The 17,856-nt window shown below is 38.5% G+C and overlaps 1 protein-coding gene across 2 annotated transcripts in view; it reads right to left on the bottom strand.

Moving 5' to 3' along the window:
- chchd6a (coiled-coil-helix-coiled-coil-helix domain containing 6a) overlaps positions 1–17,856 on the bottom strand; it is a 74,698-nt gene that overhangs the window by 35,109 nt on the left and 21,733 nt on the right. For both annotated transcript variants that reach the window (XM_026200135.1, XM_026200136.1), the window contains one exon: positions 10,560–10,630. In XM_026200135.1, coding sequence (XP_026055920.1) covers positions 10,560–10,630 — 71 coding nt within the window. The remainder of the gene's footprint in view (positions 1–10,559; positions 10,631–17,856) is intronic.

Below are 17,856 nucleotides of genomic sequence, written 5' to 3'. Positions count from 1 at the left end.
TGTGTAGGAGCATGTGCTCGTAACTTGAAGAGACAAGCTCATTATTCTGATGCTAAGGAGCCACGCTAGCTGAAAATTGGTAGATACCAAGGACTGCGCCGAGGTTTAGCTTCCGCTCGCTCTTTAATTATTTCCAATCAGCTCTCGTTGATAGGAGAAAACAAGACTTTGGAATTACCGCACTATGGAAATCTCTGCAAGCAGCGACTTCAACTCGGATTACCGTCTGAATGCTTGAGAAAGCGAGATAAACAAATAATAGCTAGAATAGAACACAAAATCAAACTTGATATAACACGTAGGTCACGAGGCTTTATCAGCTCAGAGTTCGGCTCGACATGTTTTCTGAACTGAGGGTCTAAAATTAACTAGATTAGACCTCCGTTGCCTTGACCTCGCTCGAGCTCAGCTGGCAGATGAGAACCTCGTCTTATCTCGTCGACTCTCTTTCCAGGGGCTCGCTTGCACTCTGACAGCTTTTCAATTGACTGAGCACGGGCTTCCTCTCCTCCTCAACCACATCCCTCCACTCTCCTGTCCAATCTCACCTGTAGGGGCCGGCATTTTTCTGCAGCGATGGGCCCCATTTAAACTTGACAGGGTGAGAGGAGGATGGGAGAGAGAGAGAGAGAGAGAGAGAGAAAAGAGGAGAGATAGGCTTGGACGGGTTCTGACAAAGCTGATAATTACTTCCATGGCCGGGTCTGCGTTTGCTAGACCGGCGGGCTAGAGTTCTGCACCTCTCTCCGGGGTAACAGTCTCTGAAGTGCTGAGGAGTCACTTCTCTCGCCTCTAGTCAATCAGCGCATGGAGCTCAACAGTCACGCGCACTTCCATAACCTTCGGCCTGCCGCGTGGAGACAGGTGTAGAGAGGAGATGTTACTCTGGTGTGACAAGGTGAGCGGTTGTTGGATGCAGGAGCTGTCTGACACGTCCTCAAGGCAGGAGGTCACAAAGCAACTGTTCAGAACTCTGCTAACATATCCGCACTTTAATTCAACTTTCGGTACAACTGGAATTCCCCATTAACCATATACATTAACCATCCTACTTATATACATACTATGCCGCCCACTAATATTGGCACCCTTGGTAAATATGAGCAAAGGTTGCTGTGAAAATAAATCTGCATTGTTTATCCTTTTGACTTTTCATTCAAAAAATTTACTAAATTCTAACCTTTTATTGAAGTAAAACAATGGAAAGTGGGGGAAACTCCAACTGGCACCTAATTGTCGTAATGACCTTTTTTTTCAAGAGCAGTTCTGAGTTTTCTCTTATAATGTCTGATGAGTTTGGAGAACACCTGATAAGATATCAGAGACCATTCCTTCATTCAGAATCTCTCCAGATCCTTAAGATTCACAGCTCCATGTTGGTGCTTCTTCTCTTTAGTTCACTCCACTTATTTTCTACAGGATTCAGGTCAGGGAACTGAGACAGCCATGGTAAAAGCTATATTTTGTGCTCAGTGACACATTTTTGTGTTGATTTTGCTTTGGGTCATTATCTGATGGAAAATCCAAACATGGTCCATTATAAATTTTCTTGCGTCTTATGTCATGGGGGATTTTCAATGCTTTAGCTATTTTCTTACAGCTACTTTCTATTTTGTGAAGCTCAACAATCTTGTTTTTGAATTAAACATCAAAAAGATAAATTTTGCAGATTTATTTTAACAGGCGCCATTGCTCATATTTACCAAGGGTGCCAATATTAGTTGATGGCACTGTTTATATGTATGTGTGTGTGTGTGTGTTTGTACAAGAAAGGTCAAACGACGACCACTGCATACTTGACTTCATTGCATGATATGCAAATCAAGCAATCTTACTAATTTTTCATCAATATTTGGTAATAAAAGCTCCAAAGGTATAATATTTCAGACGAAAAGTAATAATAAATATTTAATAATAAAATATTGCATTATATAAAATATGCATTGTGAAAAACAAGCAAAAAAATAGGAATGGTAAATAACTAACTAAATAAATACAAAAAGACCAAACATGAAAAAAAATTATGTTTTTTTTTTTTTTTAAGAATTATCTTCTGCTCACCAAGCTTGCATTTATTTGATTCAAAATACAGCAAAAGCAGTAATATTGTGGGAAAAAAAATTATATTTAAAATTACTGCTTTTCTATTTGAATATACAGTATTTTGAAATGTAATTTATTCCTGTGATCAAAGATAAATTTCCAGCATATATATTTTTTAAAGCAGTTTATGTTGGTATCCTAATATTAATCTCCCGTTCCTGTGGAAAAGTGGTAGAGCATTGTGTTAGCAGTACAAAAGGTTGTGGGTTCAGTTCCCAAGGAACACACATACTGTTAAAATTTTATATATATATATATATATATATATATATATATATATATATATATATATATATATATATATATATATATATATATATAATCCTAAATGCACTAAGTTGTTTTGGATAAAAGCGTCTGCTAATAAATGTAATGTTAATTTAAGTCTTTCAAAATAACTGGTTAAACTGACAGTCCTACATCAAGGTGGTTAATTTATGTTTATTTAAATTGGGGAAAATGTATTACAGTTTTTTTTTTTTTTTTTTGGTAATGCCAATCACCACTGAGATTAATGGGAACTGAAAACTAGTCTACATTAAAACGTCTGTACGGCAATAATAATATATTTGTAAACATGGTTACCAAGCTATTTTTATTATGTACATACTATCATAAGCTTTCTTTTTTGGGATGGAACCATTCAGTTAAAGCCCAGATCTTACTAGGCCACATCACCCCCAATTACAGAGGAAAGGGTTAAGATAAAAGTCTAAAATTCCTATGCAAAACTCTCAAAGCAAAGCAACTGCAAGAAGTACATAAATTACCCATGATGACAATGACTCATCATGGTCAAAGAAAGATCTTCATTTATCTGAATAAATGAAGCGAGGAGAGCATGGTGAGAAGAGAATGCCACAAGCCAATTATCATCAAAATTCAAACCAGAAACCTCTGGAACGTGTGAATAAAATAACGTTTGAATAAAATATGGGGGGGGGGGGGGGCTGCTGGATTTTACTTTTATCTGGGTCGCACAAGACTTATAAACAAACTCCGCTGTGGCTGTGCTAAAGCAAGACTCGTGACCCACAGTCTAGTCGTCCCACACTTCCACCCACCCTTCCAGCCAACAGCTCCTCTAATGAGGGCCTTTCCTCTGAGAAACCGCAAACAACATCCATCGCAAAAGAAAAAAAGAACAACAACAAATGCTTGGCTAAGGCTATATAATTGGCTGCCATAGAGCAGGGACGTTTACTGGGAAGGGAGACCAACCATGACGCTGACCAGATGCATTTCCTACTCTTCTTTTTCTTTGCTTCATTCTCTTAAAGAGACAGTTCACCTAAAAATAAAAACTATATTTACTCACCCTAATGAGTAAATCCAAACCTGTATGCCATTTAATTTAAATTTTTTGCTGGAACAAAAATAAACTGAGGAATTTAAGAACATCTCTTGCAGCTAATAATGATTTTGGCTGGTTATCCATTTTACCTCATGTTAAATGAGATTTAAAATAAAGCCACAGCATGATTAACTGTTACATGCCACATGCAGCAGAAGCATTCCTGAATTGATCAACAATATTCAGGTGTTTAAACAATGCAAAGAAAATTTCCCTCATACCATTACACCTCCAGCAGCAGCCTAAAACATTGATACAAGGTAGGATGGACCCCTGCTTTCATGTCGTTTATGTCAAATTCTGACCCTACCATCCAAATGTCCCAGCAGAAATTTAGAGCCATTAGACCAGGCAACTTTTTTTTCCAATCTTAAAAGCAGCCCAATTTCGTTGAAAACAACAACAACAACCCTGCATCAAACACGAGCTGCAGAAGTCAGATTTGACTGATCAAAAGTAAGGCTCAAAAGTAAGGAGAGATAACTGAAAAGATGTTGGAGGGTTTGCTCCTCAACAGATCCTGATCTCATTGACAAATATCTTTGATCGTAAATATCTTTTATCCCTTCAAACAGTGAACATACAAAATCTAAAGTAAAAAGTAAACTGCGAGAGCGAGCGCTCATTCAAAAGGGATTTGAATACTCCACATATTAAGGCGCCCTGATACGTGAACATTATATACAATATTAGAATGTTTCCAAGAGTGGACGGGAGCATGCGGTAATTGTACGAAATTCAGTCAGTGAGCACCGTAACAGATGACATCAAATCTTGCGGGATTTCATAAATAAACTACATAGAATCCCACTGTCAGACAACTATATATTATTAAATAAACTTGATACAAAATGTAATACCTTGGAAATTGGCATTTAAAGGTCCCCTTCTTCGAGATCCCATGTTTTAAACTTTAGCTAGTCTGTAATATTGCTGTTAGGGTATAAATTATATCTGTAAAATTCTAAAGCTCAAAGCTCAATGCCAAGCGAGATATTTTATTTTTATTTAACAGAATTCCCCTACAAAAAAACGACCCGTTTGGACTACATCCCTCTAGTTCCTGCAGTAATGACGTCTCTAAAACAGTTTTTTGACTAACCTCCGCCCACATGAATTCACAAAAAGGGGGGCGTGGTCTTGTTGTGCTCCGACGGAGAAGAAGGAAGAGCTGCGTTTGTGTTTACAATGTCGTTGAAACGCTGTTATTTTCATCTCGCAGTCCAATCATCTTTGTTTGGGCTTCCCAGGGACTCTGTACTTGGAGAATAATGGTTACAATTTCTGTTGAATTCGGTTCCCGAAAATTATAATCCACATGTAAAACTATGTGCAGCACATTTTGCTGAGGACAGCTTGCTGAGGACAATTTCGTCAATCTCAATCAGTTTAATGCCGGATTCACAAAAAGATTATTCTTGAAAGATGGAGCAGTTCCCTCTTTGTCTGGATAAGGCGTTGTTTATGGACCACAAACGGTAAGTGTATTTTATTATTTAAGTTGGTGCGTTTAGAAGTTTCTGTAACTTATTACACCAAGGGCAACGCTGTTTAGCTTTGTTAACTAGATGTTAGGGCTGTGAAAAAAATAAAAAATAAATATCGAACGCGATTTTCATGCGCATCTCGTCAGTAAAAACGTTCCTGTGATTATAAGTACATCTCCAGCACATTCTCCTGCCCACTTGCTTCTCAAAACTAGCCCAATCGCGTTATCAGGAGGTCAGCCTGCTCTAAGCTGGTGTCGAATCACAACACAGGAACCGTTGGCCCAATCAGAACTCGTTACGGAAGTCATCAGCCCGTTTTTGTGACAGTGAAAACAACGGTATACAGATAGGTGAATTGTGTGAAAAATACTGTTTTTTTTTACATGCGAAACATGAACATGTTATATTGCACGCTGTAAACACAATCAAAGCTTCAAAAAAGCGTGAAAAACGGGACCTGTAATACTTTAATACTTTTTAAGATCCCACTAAAACCCTTTAAAAAGTGAAAGGTATGTGGATGTAAGCAAATCAGACAATTATCTTTTTCTTATAAAACGTGGCAACAAGATTGTGAATTTGAAAGTGAAAGCATCCAAAGACCCACTTATAACACGGCAAGAGGAACTCTCATTCACAAAATTCAAATTACAAATAATAACTACTGATGAAAATGAACGGGTTGAATGTTAACCACTTTCGTTTCCATATAGCTATACATTATGATAAAAGTTCATCAGCATGCATTGATTAATCTTTTGATTTTGGACATTTCTTTGTGGGATTCATTCACTTTGAATAACCAACAATTTCATGCTGTGAACCTCAGCATTAGCAAACATCTTGTGGTCCACCCAATCCACCCCTCCTCCTCTACGCTTCCTAGTCTGTATTCCTGACTGACAGGTCCAGCTGAGTTTCTTAACAGCCCTGTAGGTTCGGTAGTTCGCCTGGGCTGGATCGCAGTTCCTCAGCAGGCATTTTCAATTTGAGTTATCAGATCCACCGCACTCCTCACTTGGGAATGGGGCAGGATGGCCGCGGGGCCGTGGCTGTCTCACAGCTCCGTGTGTTGGAGAGGCGAACGACAGAGGGATCCTGAACTGCTCAAAGCTTGTGAGGCGGGTGGGGATTAAACGCTGGCCTTGTCATGCTCCAGGAGTCGGGGGTCTGGAGGCTTCCTTACCCTCAGGGATTAAAACCAGGATTAAAACATCAGCTCCACGCAGGTAGCAAAGAAAAAACACTTGCTAAAGCTCTACGAAATATAACTGCCAACAAGTGGGTTGGATGAACAGAACAAACTGTATGCAAGATATTGCAAAAAACTAGGAAAGAAGGGATTAGCAATTTCGAATCTTTCAAGTTTTAACTCCACTGGAAATCAAAACTGATCCAATTTGTCTTTATTTTTTTTTACTTTCTTTTATCTTACTTTTTGTGTACAATTCATCAGTGCATGTTATTTCAATTGACTGATAATAACTTAGCACCATTCCAGCTATTACAACTATAATCATGGAAAAAAACAAGTAAAAAATAGAAAATGTAATTATTAAGTAATAAAGTAATAAGTAACACGTAATGAATAAGTAACAAGTAATGAATAAATAAACAATATAAAACAACAAATGAAAATGAATCATAAAAAGTTTGTAAAAGTTTGACAAAAACTTTAAAGGAACCAATTTTTCAAGCTTTCTGACCATCAAAAGACAGCAAACGGTCTATGTCATAGATATGGTACTCTTGGTAATAATGTCAATTATATTGATGTATATGCAGGGTTATAAAGCTCTCGGATTTCAACAAAAAATATCTTAATTTGTGTTCCGAAGATGGATGAAGGTCTGGTTGGAACGACATGAGGGTAATAAATTACAGAATTTTCATTTATGGGTGAACTATCACTTTTAAAGCTGGTTTGAAAATCTTTTCATAAAAGTCAAATAATAAGTAAAGTAAAGTTTAAAACATCACAGTGCATCAAAATATGCTTTAGAGATGATGGACTCTGACATAAGGTTCATAAAGCAGGATCTTCACCCATTAACAACAACTTGTGGGCGAGTCTGGAGTGGCCTATTTGACAGCGGGTGAAGATATAAGCTGGTTACAGTGATTTACAAAATGGGAATAACATTTTCCACCAACCTCAGGATTTGATTTGGTTATTTTGAAAAATTCAGACATCTGAATCTTTCATCAAAAAATCTGTAACAACTTTACATTGGACTTTAAGTTTCCTTATTTGTCAACCTTTCAGTTCCAGCCATCTGGCTCTATTCTGTTGTGACACGCCCACTTTTTTCCCCCTCATTTCACTCACATAAAAAAAAAAACTCATTACAAAAGTAGAAAGGGTTGCGTACACCATTTCATGTCGACTTTAAAGAGACGCTTTAGTCTGCTTTAGGATCTGCTGTTTTAGTAAAAGAACAAGGTCATACAGTACCAACAAAGACACACAAAACTCAAGTACTCATGTACAGATGTTCTTCTATGCTCTGATTGGCAGATGAGACGTCCCCAGGGGGAAGCTCATTACCCAGGTGCCAACATCGTTTGTATAACCTCAAAGCACTCGCTTCCTTGCCATCATTGCACCTATGACTGGCACTCACCGACAGCTGGTACAAAACCTGAGAGACTCAAGAGGAACAGAAGAGGAAACTAGCTAACACAAACACTTACACGCGTAAATCACGCACACTCGATCTGACGATCTGAGCTCAATGGCATGTTGCTGCGATACACGATACCTCACACACTGGGACGGCCTTGTGAGATTATCGTTCCAAATCCCTATTTAAATCTAGCACAAAGCATGCTGGGAGAGAATTAGTCACAAGCCATCTGCAGGTTTAACGGTCAAAAGTGTTATTTTTGTATTGTCAAACATAAATGTGTTTTTAAGAGTCGTCTGGTGAATTCAGGATTGTGATGTTTTGAATGATTGCCCTTCTTTCCAAAAAAATTTGCTAATGTACAAAAGTACCCACAGTGCTTTCTTCTGTGGGGGGTTTGAATGAACAGCCAGACATAACAGAAGGGTTCCAAAAGAAAATGGGTTTCAAAAATATCTATAGAGCAAATTATATTTATGTAAAAACCATTTAAAAAGCAGACCAACCACTCGCTCTGACGTTGATCAAAAAAAAAAAAAAAAAAAAAAATATATATATATATATATTTGTGTGTGTGTGTGTGTGTGTGTGTATTTTCTATGATGATGTATTTTCTATAAAACATCTACTAATCAAACACTGCTGTCATCATGAAAACAGCATGAAATCAAACAGAAAAACAGCTGGATTCTTGTTAAATCTGCTAGCCAATGATTCACTAGTTGATTCACTAGTATTAATATATATGATGCACCAACATTTAATTACATTTTTTTATGATTCTGAAACAGTCTCTTGTGGTCACCAAAGCTGCATATATTTGATCAAAAATATAGTATTGTGAATTATTATTAACATTTAAAGCAGCCATTTTTTCAGTCGCTAGTGTCACAAATCATTATAATATGCTGATTTTCTGCTAAAGGAAAATTTATTTGCATCAAGGTTGAAAATGGCTGTGCTGCTATACATTTTTGTTGAAAACTTTTTTTTTCAAGACCCTTTGAGTAGAAAGTTCAAGAGATCAGTATTTCTTTAAAATTAAATACATTTGGAAAGGAAAAATGCTGTAAAGTTTACCAAATATTTACTGTTGCTATGGATCCATTTAATTCATCCTTTCTATGAAGTATTCATTTATTTTAAAAAATCTTATTGACGGTAAACTTTTTAACTATAGTGTATTTTTAGATACTAGCAACACATATCATTAAAAAAGTCAGTTTTCAGGTCAGTGTATCTTAAATAAAAGGCAACAAGAACTATTTTATTTTTATTTTAAGAAACGAAAAACAAAAATGTATCTGGAGTTTTGTCCATGGGTAAAAAAATCGTAATTATGATTTTAATATTTGTTTCGAATGTATGGGCGGTGCTGAAACACCCCTTTCGTCCCTTCTGTACACCACCGATATGCGGCAACCGCTACAGACTATGCATTACCAATTTATTTATTTTTTTAAGATCATTTTCAACTGGAGAGATGTGGCAGGCAAGCCAAGCTTATTAATCCTGCAGATTCTTTGTCGTGCAGGCTGCCAGTGGCGCTTACAAGATAACAATAATTAATTTTAAAAAATCTATATTTTCACGACTGCTGCACAGTATTGACAAAACAGAAACTAAATTTTTTTCGTAAACAGTAAAATGCCATTTGATTTTTACTGTATGTGATCTACAACGACATGGAATAAAATATGATACATTTATGAAAATCTTGCATTGCAGTTCTGTGTACAAGTGCACAGATTATAAATTACAATTAATTTTAATCAAACAAGAGACTACATTAAAAAACGCAGAAGATAATTAATATTTCTGTTCTCCAATACCCAAGTCAATGCATTATTCTTTCCTTTTTGTATTAATGTTTAAAATATTAAAAGTAATTAGTTAAGCACACAAACTTACTGGGGGACCAGGGTAAGCTATGACAGTCATCATACAGCTGAAATGTGAATGGACACTGTTAAGCTACAAATAGAAAAAGTGGCCAGAAAGAGGTAGAGTACTGTTGTGGAGATGGAAGAAAAAGGGGGAAGGAGAGAGATGCGATTTAAAAAATTGTGAAAGATCCTCAGCCTCAGTGAATGGCGAGCAGCTCTGGGCGGCGGTGAGGTCATGGCGAGCTACAAACAATCTGCATTAATTACAGCAGCTGGAGATTCATTCAAACCCAGAGAGAACAAAATGCCTCTGTCTCCTGCATAGGAGAAAAGAAATTGCCTTCTCAAATCTCAAATGCAATTCAACTTCACCAATTCTACGCCCAGCTTAAGAGAGGTGGGGAAAGACAGATAGCAACCACAACATGAAGTTGATAGCAAAGAATAATAATCGACGACTGTGGGGAGGGTTTCTCGGATGTTGCATTTACGTTAATGAGAATCTGGCCGTCCATCCTGGCATGTTCTGTTCCTTTCACATGCACTTACTTTCATTCTACCATTTGCAGAGAAGGGACAGAAATGACCTATCTCCATAGAAACCAGGCCATCTTCCTTTGAAAGCAACGGAGCAAGGCTACGACAGAGCCTCGCTTTTGACCCTATCATCAATTATAGACTATTTTCAGGGAGTAAACTAGAAGAGAGCAGAAAGGCTTACCTTGCCGCCAACATGATCATTAATTTAATGAAACATCTTCAAGGCACTACATTTTTTTGTCTCTATTCAAGAAAGTCAAGGTTATTAGGAGGCTGTTATCAACCAGAAAAAAATAACCACTTTTATTTTCAGGCGTGTTTGTTTAGTAACTGTTCGCATCAAGTTTTTGAACTTGCAACCTGAAACTTCAAGTCTTCAAATTTAGGTGACCAATTTTTATAATTAATAATTAAACGAAAAACACTTGCATGAGAATCTGCTTGTTCTTCTTTAATGCCACACCCTGCCTCGAACACAAGTAGATGTTGCTATTGCTCAATTACAATTCAAATATTTTTGAGATTTAAAATAAGTGACAATTCTGTAATCTCTTCTTACTTTATATTGGCTTCGCTCCTGGTTGCAGCGGTGTGGAACTGTTCAGAGTACATTTTGAAGCGTTCCTCATTCTGAAATAACAAAACAATAACAAAACACTTTCAAAATAATATCTCAATAAACAGACTACTAGAATGTAGATAATTATACAATTACCACAGCACTCTAGAATAGAATATTATTCACAATTATTGGCAACCTCATGTTGTACGCTTTGCATCAACTTCTTTCAGAAATACATAGATTTCAAAAGGAAAAATGCATCATCATGAGAAGACAATTATGGCATTTTTGAAAAACATTTACATATACATTTCTGATTTCCCCTCTTCAAGACAAAAATGAAACCCAAAAGAGCCAAATAATGAATGATAATGTTGAGCTACACTACAACATGATTTAATCCAAACAACCAAGAGACTTTTCATTGTCTGTATAAATGTAAGGTTTCCAATGAGGCGCTAAGCACCAGTATTATGGAGCAAATGTGGGGTACAGCTGTTTTAGATTATGATGCAATGGGTAAACAAAACCATTTACAATACCTGCAAGAAAAAAAACTAAATTACATTGTGATATTTTATTTTTCTGCGCTATATATTGCGATATGAAATCTAATCTAATTTTTTCTTACAAACAAAAATGGGGTGAGCACACTTACATTCTCATTTAAAATGATTTAAACATCGACACCATCGTGTCAATTGATTAATATGCGTGAGGGAGAGAGAGCAAGACAGCGCTCGTGTTGTTTGAAGATGTTGAGCGTGCGGCCGGGGCACGCTCGCTCTCTCTCGCTCTCTCGCTCTCGCGCACTCTCTCTGGCCCATACAGTTAATGAATAACGGATCAACTACGACAGCCTACATCGCACATCCTGCAATGTGACTATCGTGAATTCATACATCGCGATATCGATGCTTAAAAGACACATCGTGCAGCCCTACATGCAACTGATTGGCAAGTAGCTTGATTTGGCTTCATGGCTGTGATATAACTTACAGGAAATAATGTTGTAAATAATCTTTAGTTTTTTTGCACAGACCAATCATTTTGCTTCAGAAGACCTCAATATATCATCAGGAGGGATGGGTATTCATTTGGAGCCACTGACTTGCATTACATGAATCAACAACCACGGTTTCAGCTAAAAATCTTTTTCACTGCTCTATTGTTCTAAAAAATAAAATTAAAAAGTCACCTGCATCTAGGATGGCCTGTGGGTGAGTAAATTTTTTGGCGAACTCTCGCTTTAATTTTAAGAATAAAATCTGTTCAACCCTGACTTCCCATTTCAACAGGAAATACAATAACAAGAGAACTGCATTCGTCAAGCCACCGAATCAATATGGGTGGGCCTACTTTTTTGACATCGAATAGGCATTGTTGATGTGTAAATGTGGGCGGTAATGCAGTAATGTATTCATAAAACTTCTCCATCACCAGCAACATCAAAGTACTGAATCTCATTCTACATGCATCGTGAATCTGTAGAAAATGTAAAACAGCATATGAGCGGGTCCATTAACATTTGCAAAATAAAGAGAGAAAACTGTTCGGAGTATGACGCAGTCTAGCAAGATTATCAACACACAGACCCAAATACATTTCCTGAATCCCTTTATCCTTTCATGAAGCAATCCCTGACAGATCTTCAATTCAGGGTCATTTTAATTCCCCAGCGGGAAACACTTAATGCTATAAAATAAAACTAATCCTCAATTAAACAAGAGCTCTCCTGTCAGGGCAAGTGAGTTTAGGACCTTAATTTTGTAAATGAAAAACACCTACAGACTTGAAATAACTGTTGAGATTTTCATGGGGCCTATGGATACTTTCAAAGCCTTTATGACATTTTCCAAGTCTCCATTGCAAGATAATGATATCTGACCATCATCACAGCCGCTATTCAGCAGTTGACACCAAATGAATTTATGCTAGAAATAAACAAGTGACTCTAAATGAGAGCATAGAGAGGAAAGATAAGGGTTACCAAAATGAAAACCCCCTCTTGCATCCTCGCATGCATTAGAGCCGAGCGTCCCTTCCTGTAGCATCACAGCAGGAAGGGATTTGTTCGCTATAATCACGCAGCTGCCACCTGCTTTGTCATTCTCCTCTTTGCTTGGCACTGCCCATCAGTGACACCCTCGCCTTTCAGTCACAGCCGCTGCATTTCTAACCAAATCAGCATTTTAATCTGTATCAGGCAGCTATGCTTCACTGCAGGGTGCATTTGCTGCAAGACTTCCTCCCAAGGATGAGCACTTCCTGTGACAGACAGGTATCAGCACTGGGGAATGAATGGTCCCAAAGCATTAACCATCCATTATGCTAGACTGTAACCCATGTTACTATACTATCAAAAAGAACCTTCAATTTTAGAGCAGCATATATGAAAATATCACCTTTAAAAATATATAAAATACAAGATAGTGACTTTAAATTGCATGAAGGTGTCTTAAAATAACCGTTTTACCATATTTTTTGGATCAAATAAATGCATCCTTGGTGAGTAAAAGAGACTTATTTTGAAAATATTGATAAATCTTACAAACCCCAAAAGTTTAAATTGGTACAATTACAAACATTTTACTAAGCACCTAGTATAACCATTGTCCTAATTTAAGTAAGGTCTTAATGAACAACAATGCAACCCTGCTTTTATGAATGTGTGCAACTGAATGGTAAGGATTGTGGGTAACAAACAATTTAATACTTCAAACAATAAAAACACTGTCAGAATCTGTTTGCACTTAGCGACAGTCTACTCTTAGAACAGCAAAAAGGACTTTTTCACAACTTTAAAAGCCATGTCCAGGCTTCCTGCCGGCGATTAAATAACCAAATCAAGCAAGAACCATAAATATGAAAATTTGATAAGGCTGAATATGCAGACGTAACATAATCAGACGTTTCTTCAGCGCATCAGCGCTTACTTTGTACATTACCATACCAAGATGCAATACTGCAAAAACGCATGCAAAAAAAGTCCCCGTCTTGATTGTAATGCTGATCCACATCCCTGCTTCTCGCCATTACAGAGTCAACGAGCTATTACACCCCTGCAGCCCCTGACATCAACGCACACCCAACACAGCATGAAAAATCGAAGAAAGAAAAAAAGGAAAGGATAATTCTGCTTTAGAAAAAAAGTGAAATTTTAAATACTTTGAAGTAAATTAATTTCACATTCGCCAGCGCTAGCGCCCAAGGCCAGAGAGGGCAAGATATTTGCCACTCTCCTCGCTGTCCAGGTGAAGCCTGCCACATCCGTTTAGGGAATTTCTAGAGTGAGGGCTCCCGTTGACAGCACGTCAGCCCGGCTGCCAGGTTTTCAGGAGGATTATTATCTCGTACCCATGCTCAAGTGCTTCAAAGTGCTTTGCAACTAGTGACAAGGGAGAAAGAGCGAAGTGGGGGGGGGGGGCTAAAACAGCGGGGCAATAAAAAAAATCTTGTCTAGAGAGTGCGAAGCAGCTAAGAGCGGGACGCAGACATGAGTGGAGAAGATTTAGTGGGATTAGAGAGCGCCAGAGCTAATTCAAAACGGTGGCGGAATGCTGCTGTTTACAGCTTTTGCTTTCACTGGCGCTAACTCAACGTCTTTGGAAGAATTTATGGATGTTAGGCGATTATGTGTGCTACCTTCAAAAAGAAGGGGGGAAAATGCACCGTTTGCTGCGATAAAAGCATTCCCCACTTGCGGCATGGAGAACATTCCTGCGGTGGCTCATCTGCGCTGCCGAGATAGACTTCTTCAGCCACACCTGCCATTGACGGGAAACGGGAGAAGCGGGATGGATATGCCACACCTCTCAGAGGTCTGTCATGAAGATAGCCCCCTTCCGAACCCATTCCAACCCCCCTGCTGGGGTAACAGCAGTCTGAGCAGACATGCCAACTGCCTGCATTATCCCACTCCCTTGGTCTGACTGTGTCACACGGCAAGTAAAGCCTGGCTGCAAACACTCTGTGCGCCTTTTATTGCCAGCTTCTGATCCCTTTGGCAAACGGCGCTTCCTTGTAATGAGGTAAATATAAATACTGGGGCATCTGACACACTGGGTTGATCCTATTTGCTATTAGACAGAAGATAGCTCGTCTGTAACCTCAATGCGTGTGAGATAGCAGTGTGTATGTGTGTGTATAGGTGGGAGGGGGGCTCCCAACGTAGAATGTTTATTTATGATGATCGCACAGTAATTAGCACTGGGTCGCCATTAATCCTCACAGCCTGTGACTGCCCTGAGCCAGCGACGGAGATTGACACAATCCGGACCACCCCCTCATGCCCTGACGGAATACTTTTGTGGCATAAATTTAGTTAACCGCTTCCATACTGCCTGCCTGAGAGCGAATGTTAGACTGTAAATCAGGGCTGTGCGCCATTCATTCTGAATTTGAATTGATTTTGAATTGAAGCAGCAAATGAGCAGCAGGACTGTAATTCAAATTTGAATGAAAAAGCATAAAGGTGTCAGATGATTTTGCTAAAAAGAGCATTATTTGGTGTATTTGGTGTAATGCAATGTGTTTATGCGGTTTAAGTAGGGATGCACCGGTTGACCGGCCATAAATCGGAACCGGCTAGTTTCTGCTTAATATACGCGATTGGCAATCGGCCGTTTTTTTGTCTTTTTCCGGCCGATTTTTCCGGAAGTGCGCTCACGTGCACAGACTACATTGTAATTGTTCGCTATGTCATTTGTGTGGACGTATTTCGAAATCTGTGCGCAGGACACAGGCAGCCGATCAGTACTGGAAATGCAGAGCTACATGTCTGAGCCGGTCTGAGGCACAGATAGCAGGAAGCGATCAGCCGTTGGTGTACTGGCGCATAAATAAGAGTCCCTTTCCTGCGTGCACTGAAGCTGCGTGAGCTTACTGTTACCGGTCCGAGCCCTGAACACGAGTAGACCGTGAAGAGATGTTCAGATCAACTTCTTACGTGTTGGATGAGAAACGAAACGGACTAAACTGTGACAAAACTGATTTTTTTTTTTTAATTAGAACTTGCATACACGTTTGAAAAGCCAGAAATAAACGTCAGTTCTGCATTAGGATGAATAATTTTATTATAACTTAAAATTACATAGACTTTATTTGATTTAAAAATCACCTGCTGTAGCACACTGACAAAAAGTGTTTCATTCATCCAATTAAAACATTTTAGGGTAATGATTCACATCTATATTTTTTTACTTGAGACAAAAAGTTATTTATTTTTCATTGGCTCAAGTAAAAAAAATATAGATGTAAATCATTACCCTAATATTTTATTTTTTTAATTGGATGAATGAAACACTTTGCATCTTTGTTTTATTCGCACAAACTAAAATACTGAATGCTGAATGTGTGTTGATTGTGTTTTTTGGAATATAGAACTATGCAGTTATTGTCTTTAATTTCACATGGTTACAGTTAATCTTTTAATTTAAGGCCAGTTCTGTGTAGTTTCAACCCAATTCAAAAACAAAAGCTAAATGCTGATGTCTATACCATCTATGTTTGTATTGAATATAGGCTACTTATGGTGCAGTTACTGCTGTTAATTTCAGATGGTTACAGTTATTGTTTTCAATAGCCAAAAGCAAGTTTGGTCTATTAAATACCAAATATCTTGTTTATGCACACTTTCCTTCTTTCTTGTTTGTTGCTTAAAAGAAAAAGAAAAAAAAACGGAAATCGGTATCGGAATCGGCCAGTTTGCTTGTAAAAAATCGTTATCGGAATCGGCCATGAAAAATCATGATCGGTGCATCCCTAGGTTTAAGGTTCAAAAAACACATTATGTTCCACACAATGTACATTATGATTTCTTTTCTATGCCCCGCGTTTCAGAAACAAGTAGATTTTTACAAAGCTCATCGTTCTGAAAAGCGAGGTGTGCTTTGATTGACCAGCTATCCAATACATTGTGATTGGCTGAATAACTCAAGCGTGTGACAAATGTTACGCCCCTTACCATACTGTGACACCATGTGTCCAGGCGCAACAAATCAAAACCAATAAAACCCATTACAAACAAGGGATTTGTTACATCCAGTGGGGACATAAATACTGACCATAATGACTTATACTGTCTTTTTATGCATTGCGTATCGCTCTGCATAAACATAAAACCTTGTCTGCATTTGTGATAAGAGAAATGACAAACAACATGCACTACTCTACACTGCTAAAACGGCGTTTGAATCATCAGTGGCAAATCCTTTAAATATGTAAACGTACTTACAGACTGTGAGTCAGAAGGCCCAGACTGTCCTTGCAAAGTCAGAACTGTCCCCCTCATCATCCATAAAATGCATTGAATACATCTAAATATTTGAGTTGAACTGTTCCAGAACAGTGTTGCACATACAACTTAACCACTGATTTCTAGTTGTGCCTCTTTTGGACGGCCAAACAAAATAGCTTCTCTTTCACAACAAAACACACAGCGTCTCCACAACATGGCGCTGGCGGTAACAGCGAGAATAAATGACAGAATGACAGAACAGGAGTGCTCGCTGAAAAGAGCAGATGCAGAGAGAGAGTTGTGTGCACTGGGAAAGCAAGACCTTGCGCTCATGCGGCCGTACCGGAGAGTCTCAGAGACTAAATAAAGTTTGTCCAAGAAAGTTGCTAGATTTGTCGCTAGTCGCTTTTTTGGTAAGGAGTCGCTAAGGGGTCAGAAAAGTCGCTAAGTTGGCAACACGGCGCGCACCCCGTGGTACTGCGCATGTGTCGAACTCATCCGTCCACACGCATCTGTGGATGTATATACTTTTGAAAGATGTGCAGATGCGGCTTATTCAAGTAACGTTGAATGTGAAGCGTATACGTGCCTCAGGTTCCAGGTGCAGCTCCTTAAGTTCGGCGATCCTACACACACGTGACTGACTGCACGCTCGCACAAACAGGAGGAGCAGGGGTCAGTGTTACTCTCTACACTGCACTGAGCCTGAGGGATTCTTACTCTTTCAGACATTGAGGAGACATGGAAAACAGCGCATACTGCAGGAACGGTATAACAAAAAAAATTGTGGTTTTGAAACAATGACATTTTCAAATCGCGGTATACCTTGAAACCGGTAATCGGCCCATGCCTAGACAGAACAACAGAAAGACAGACAGGACGATGGTCAGAAAAACAGAATGATAGACAAAACCACACACAGAGAGAACAAAAGACAAACAGAATAACCACAGACAGATAGAATGATAGACAGGCATAATAGTAGACAGAGTAGGAATGACTGAACAAATAAAGAGACACAGTAATACATAAAACAATGGATAGAAGGATGGACAG

Source organism: Carassius auratus, chromosome 23 (genome assembly GCF_003368295.1).
Source record: "Carassius auratus strain Wakin chromosome 23, ASM336829v1, whole genome shotgun sequence".
Lineage (NCBI taxonomy): Eukaryota > Metazoa > Chordata > Actinopteri > Cypriniformes > Cyprinidae > Carassius > Carassius auratus.
Note: the sequence above shows the minus strand (reverse complement) of the source record. Positions and strands in the feature narration are given on the sequence as shown.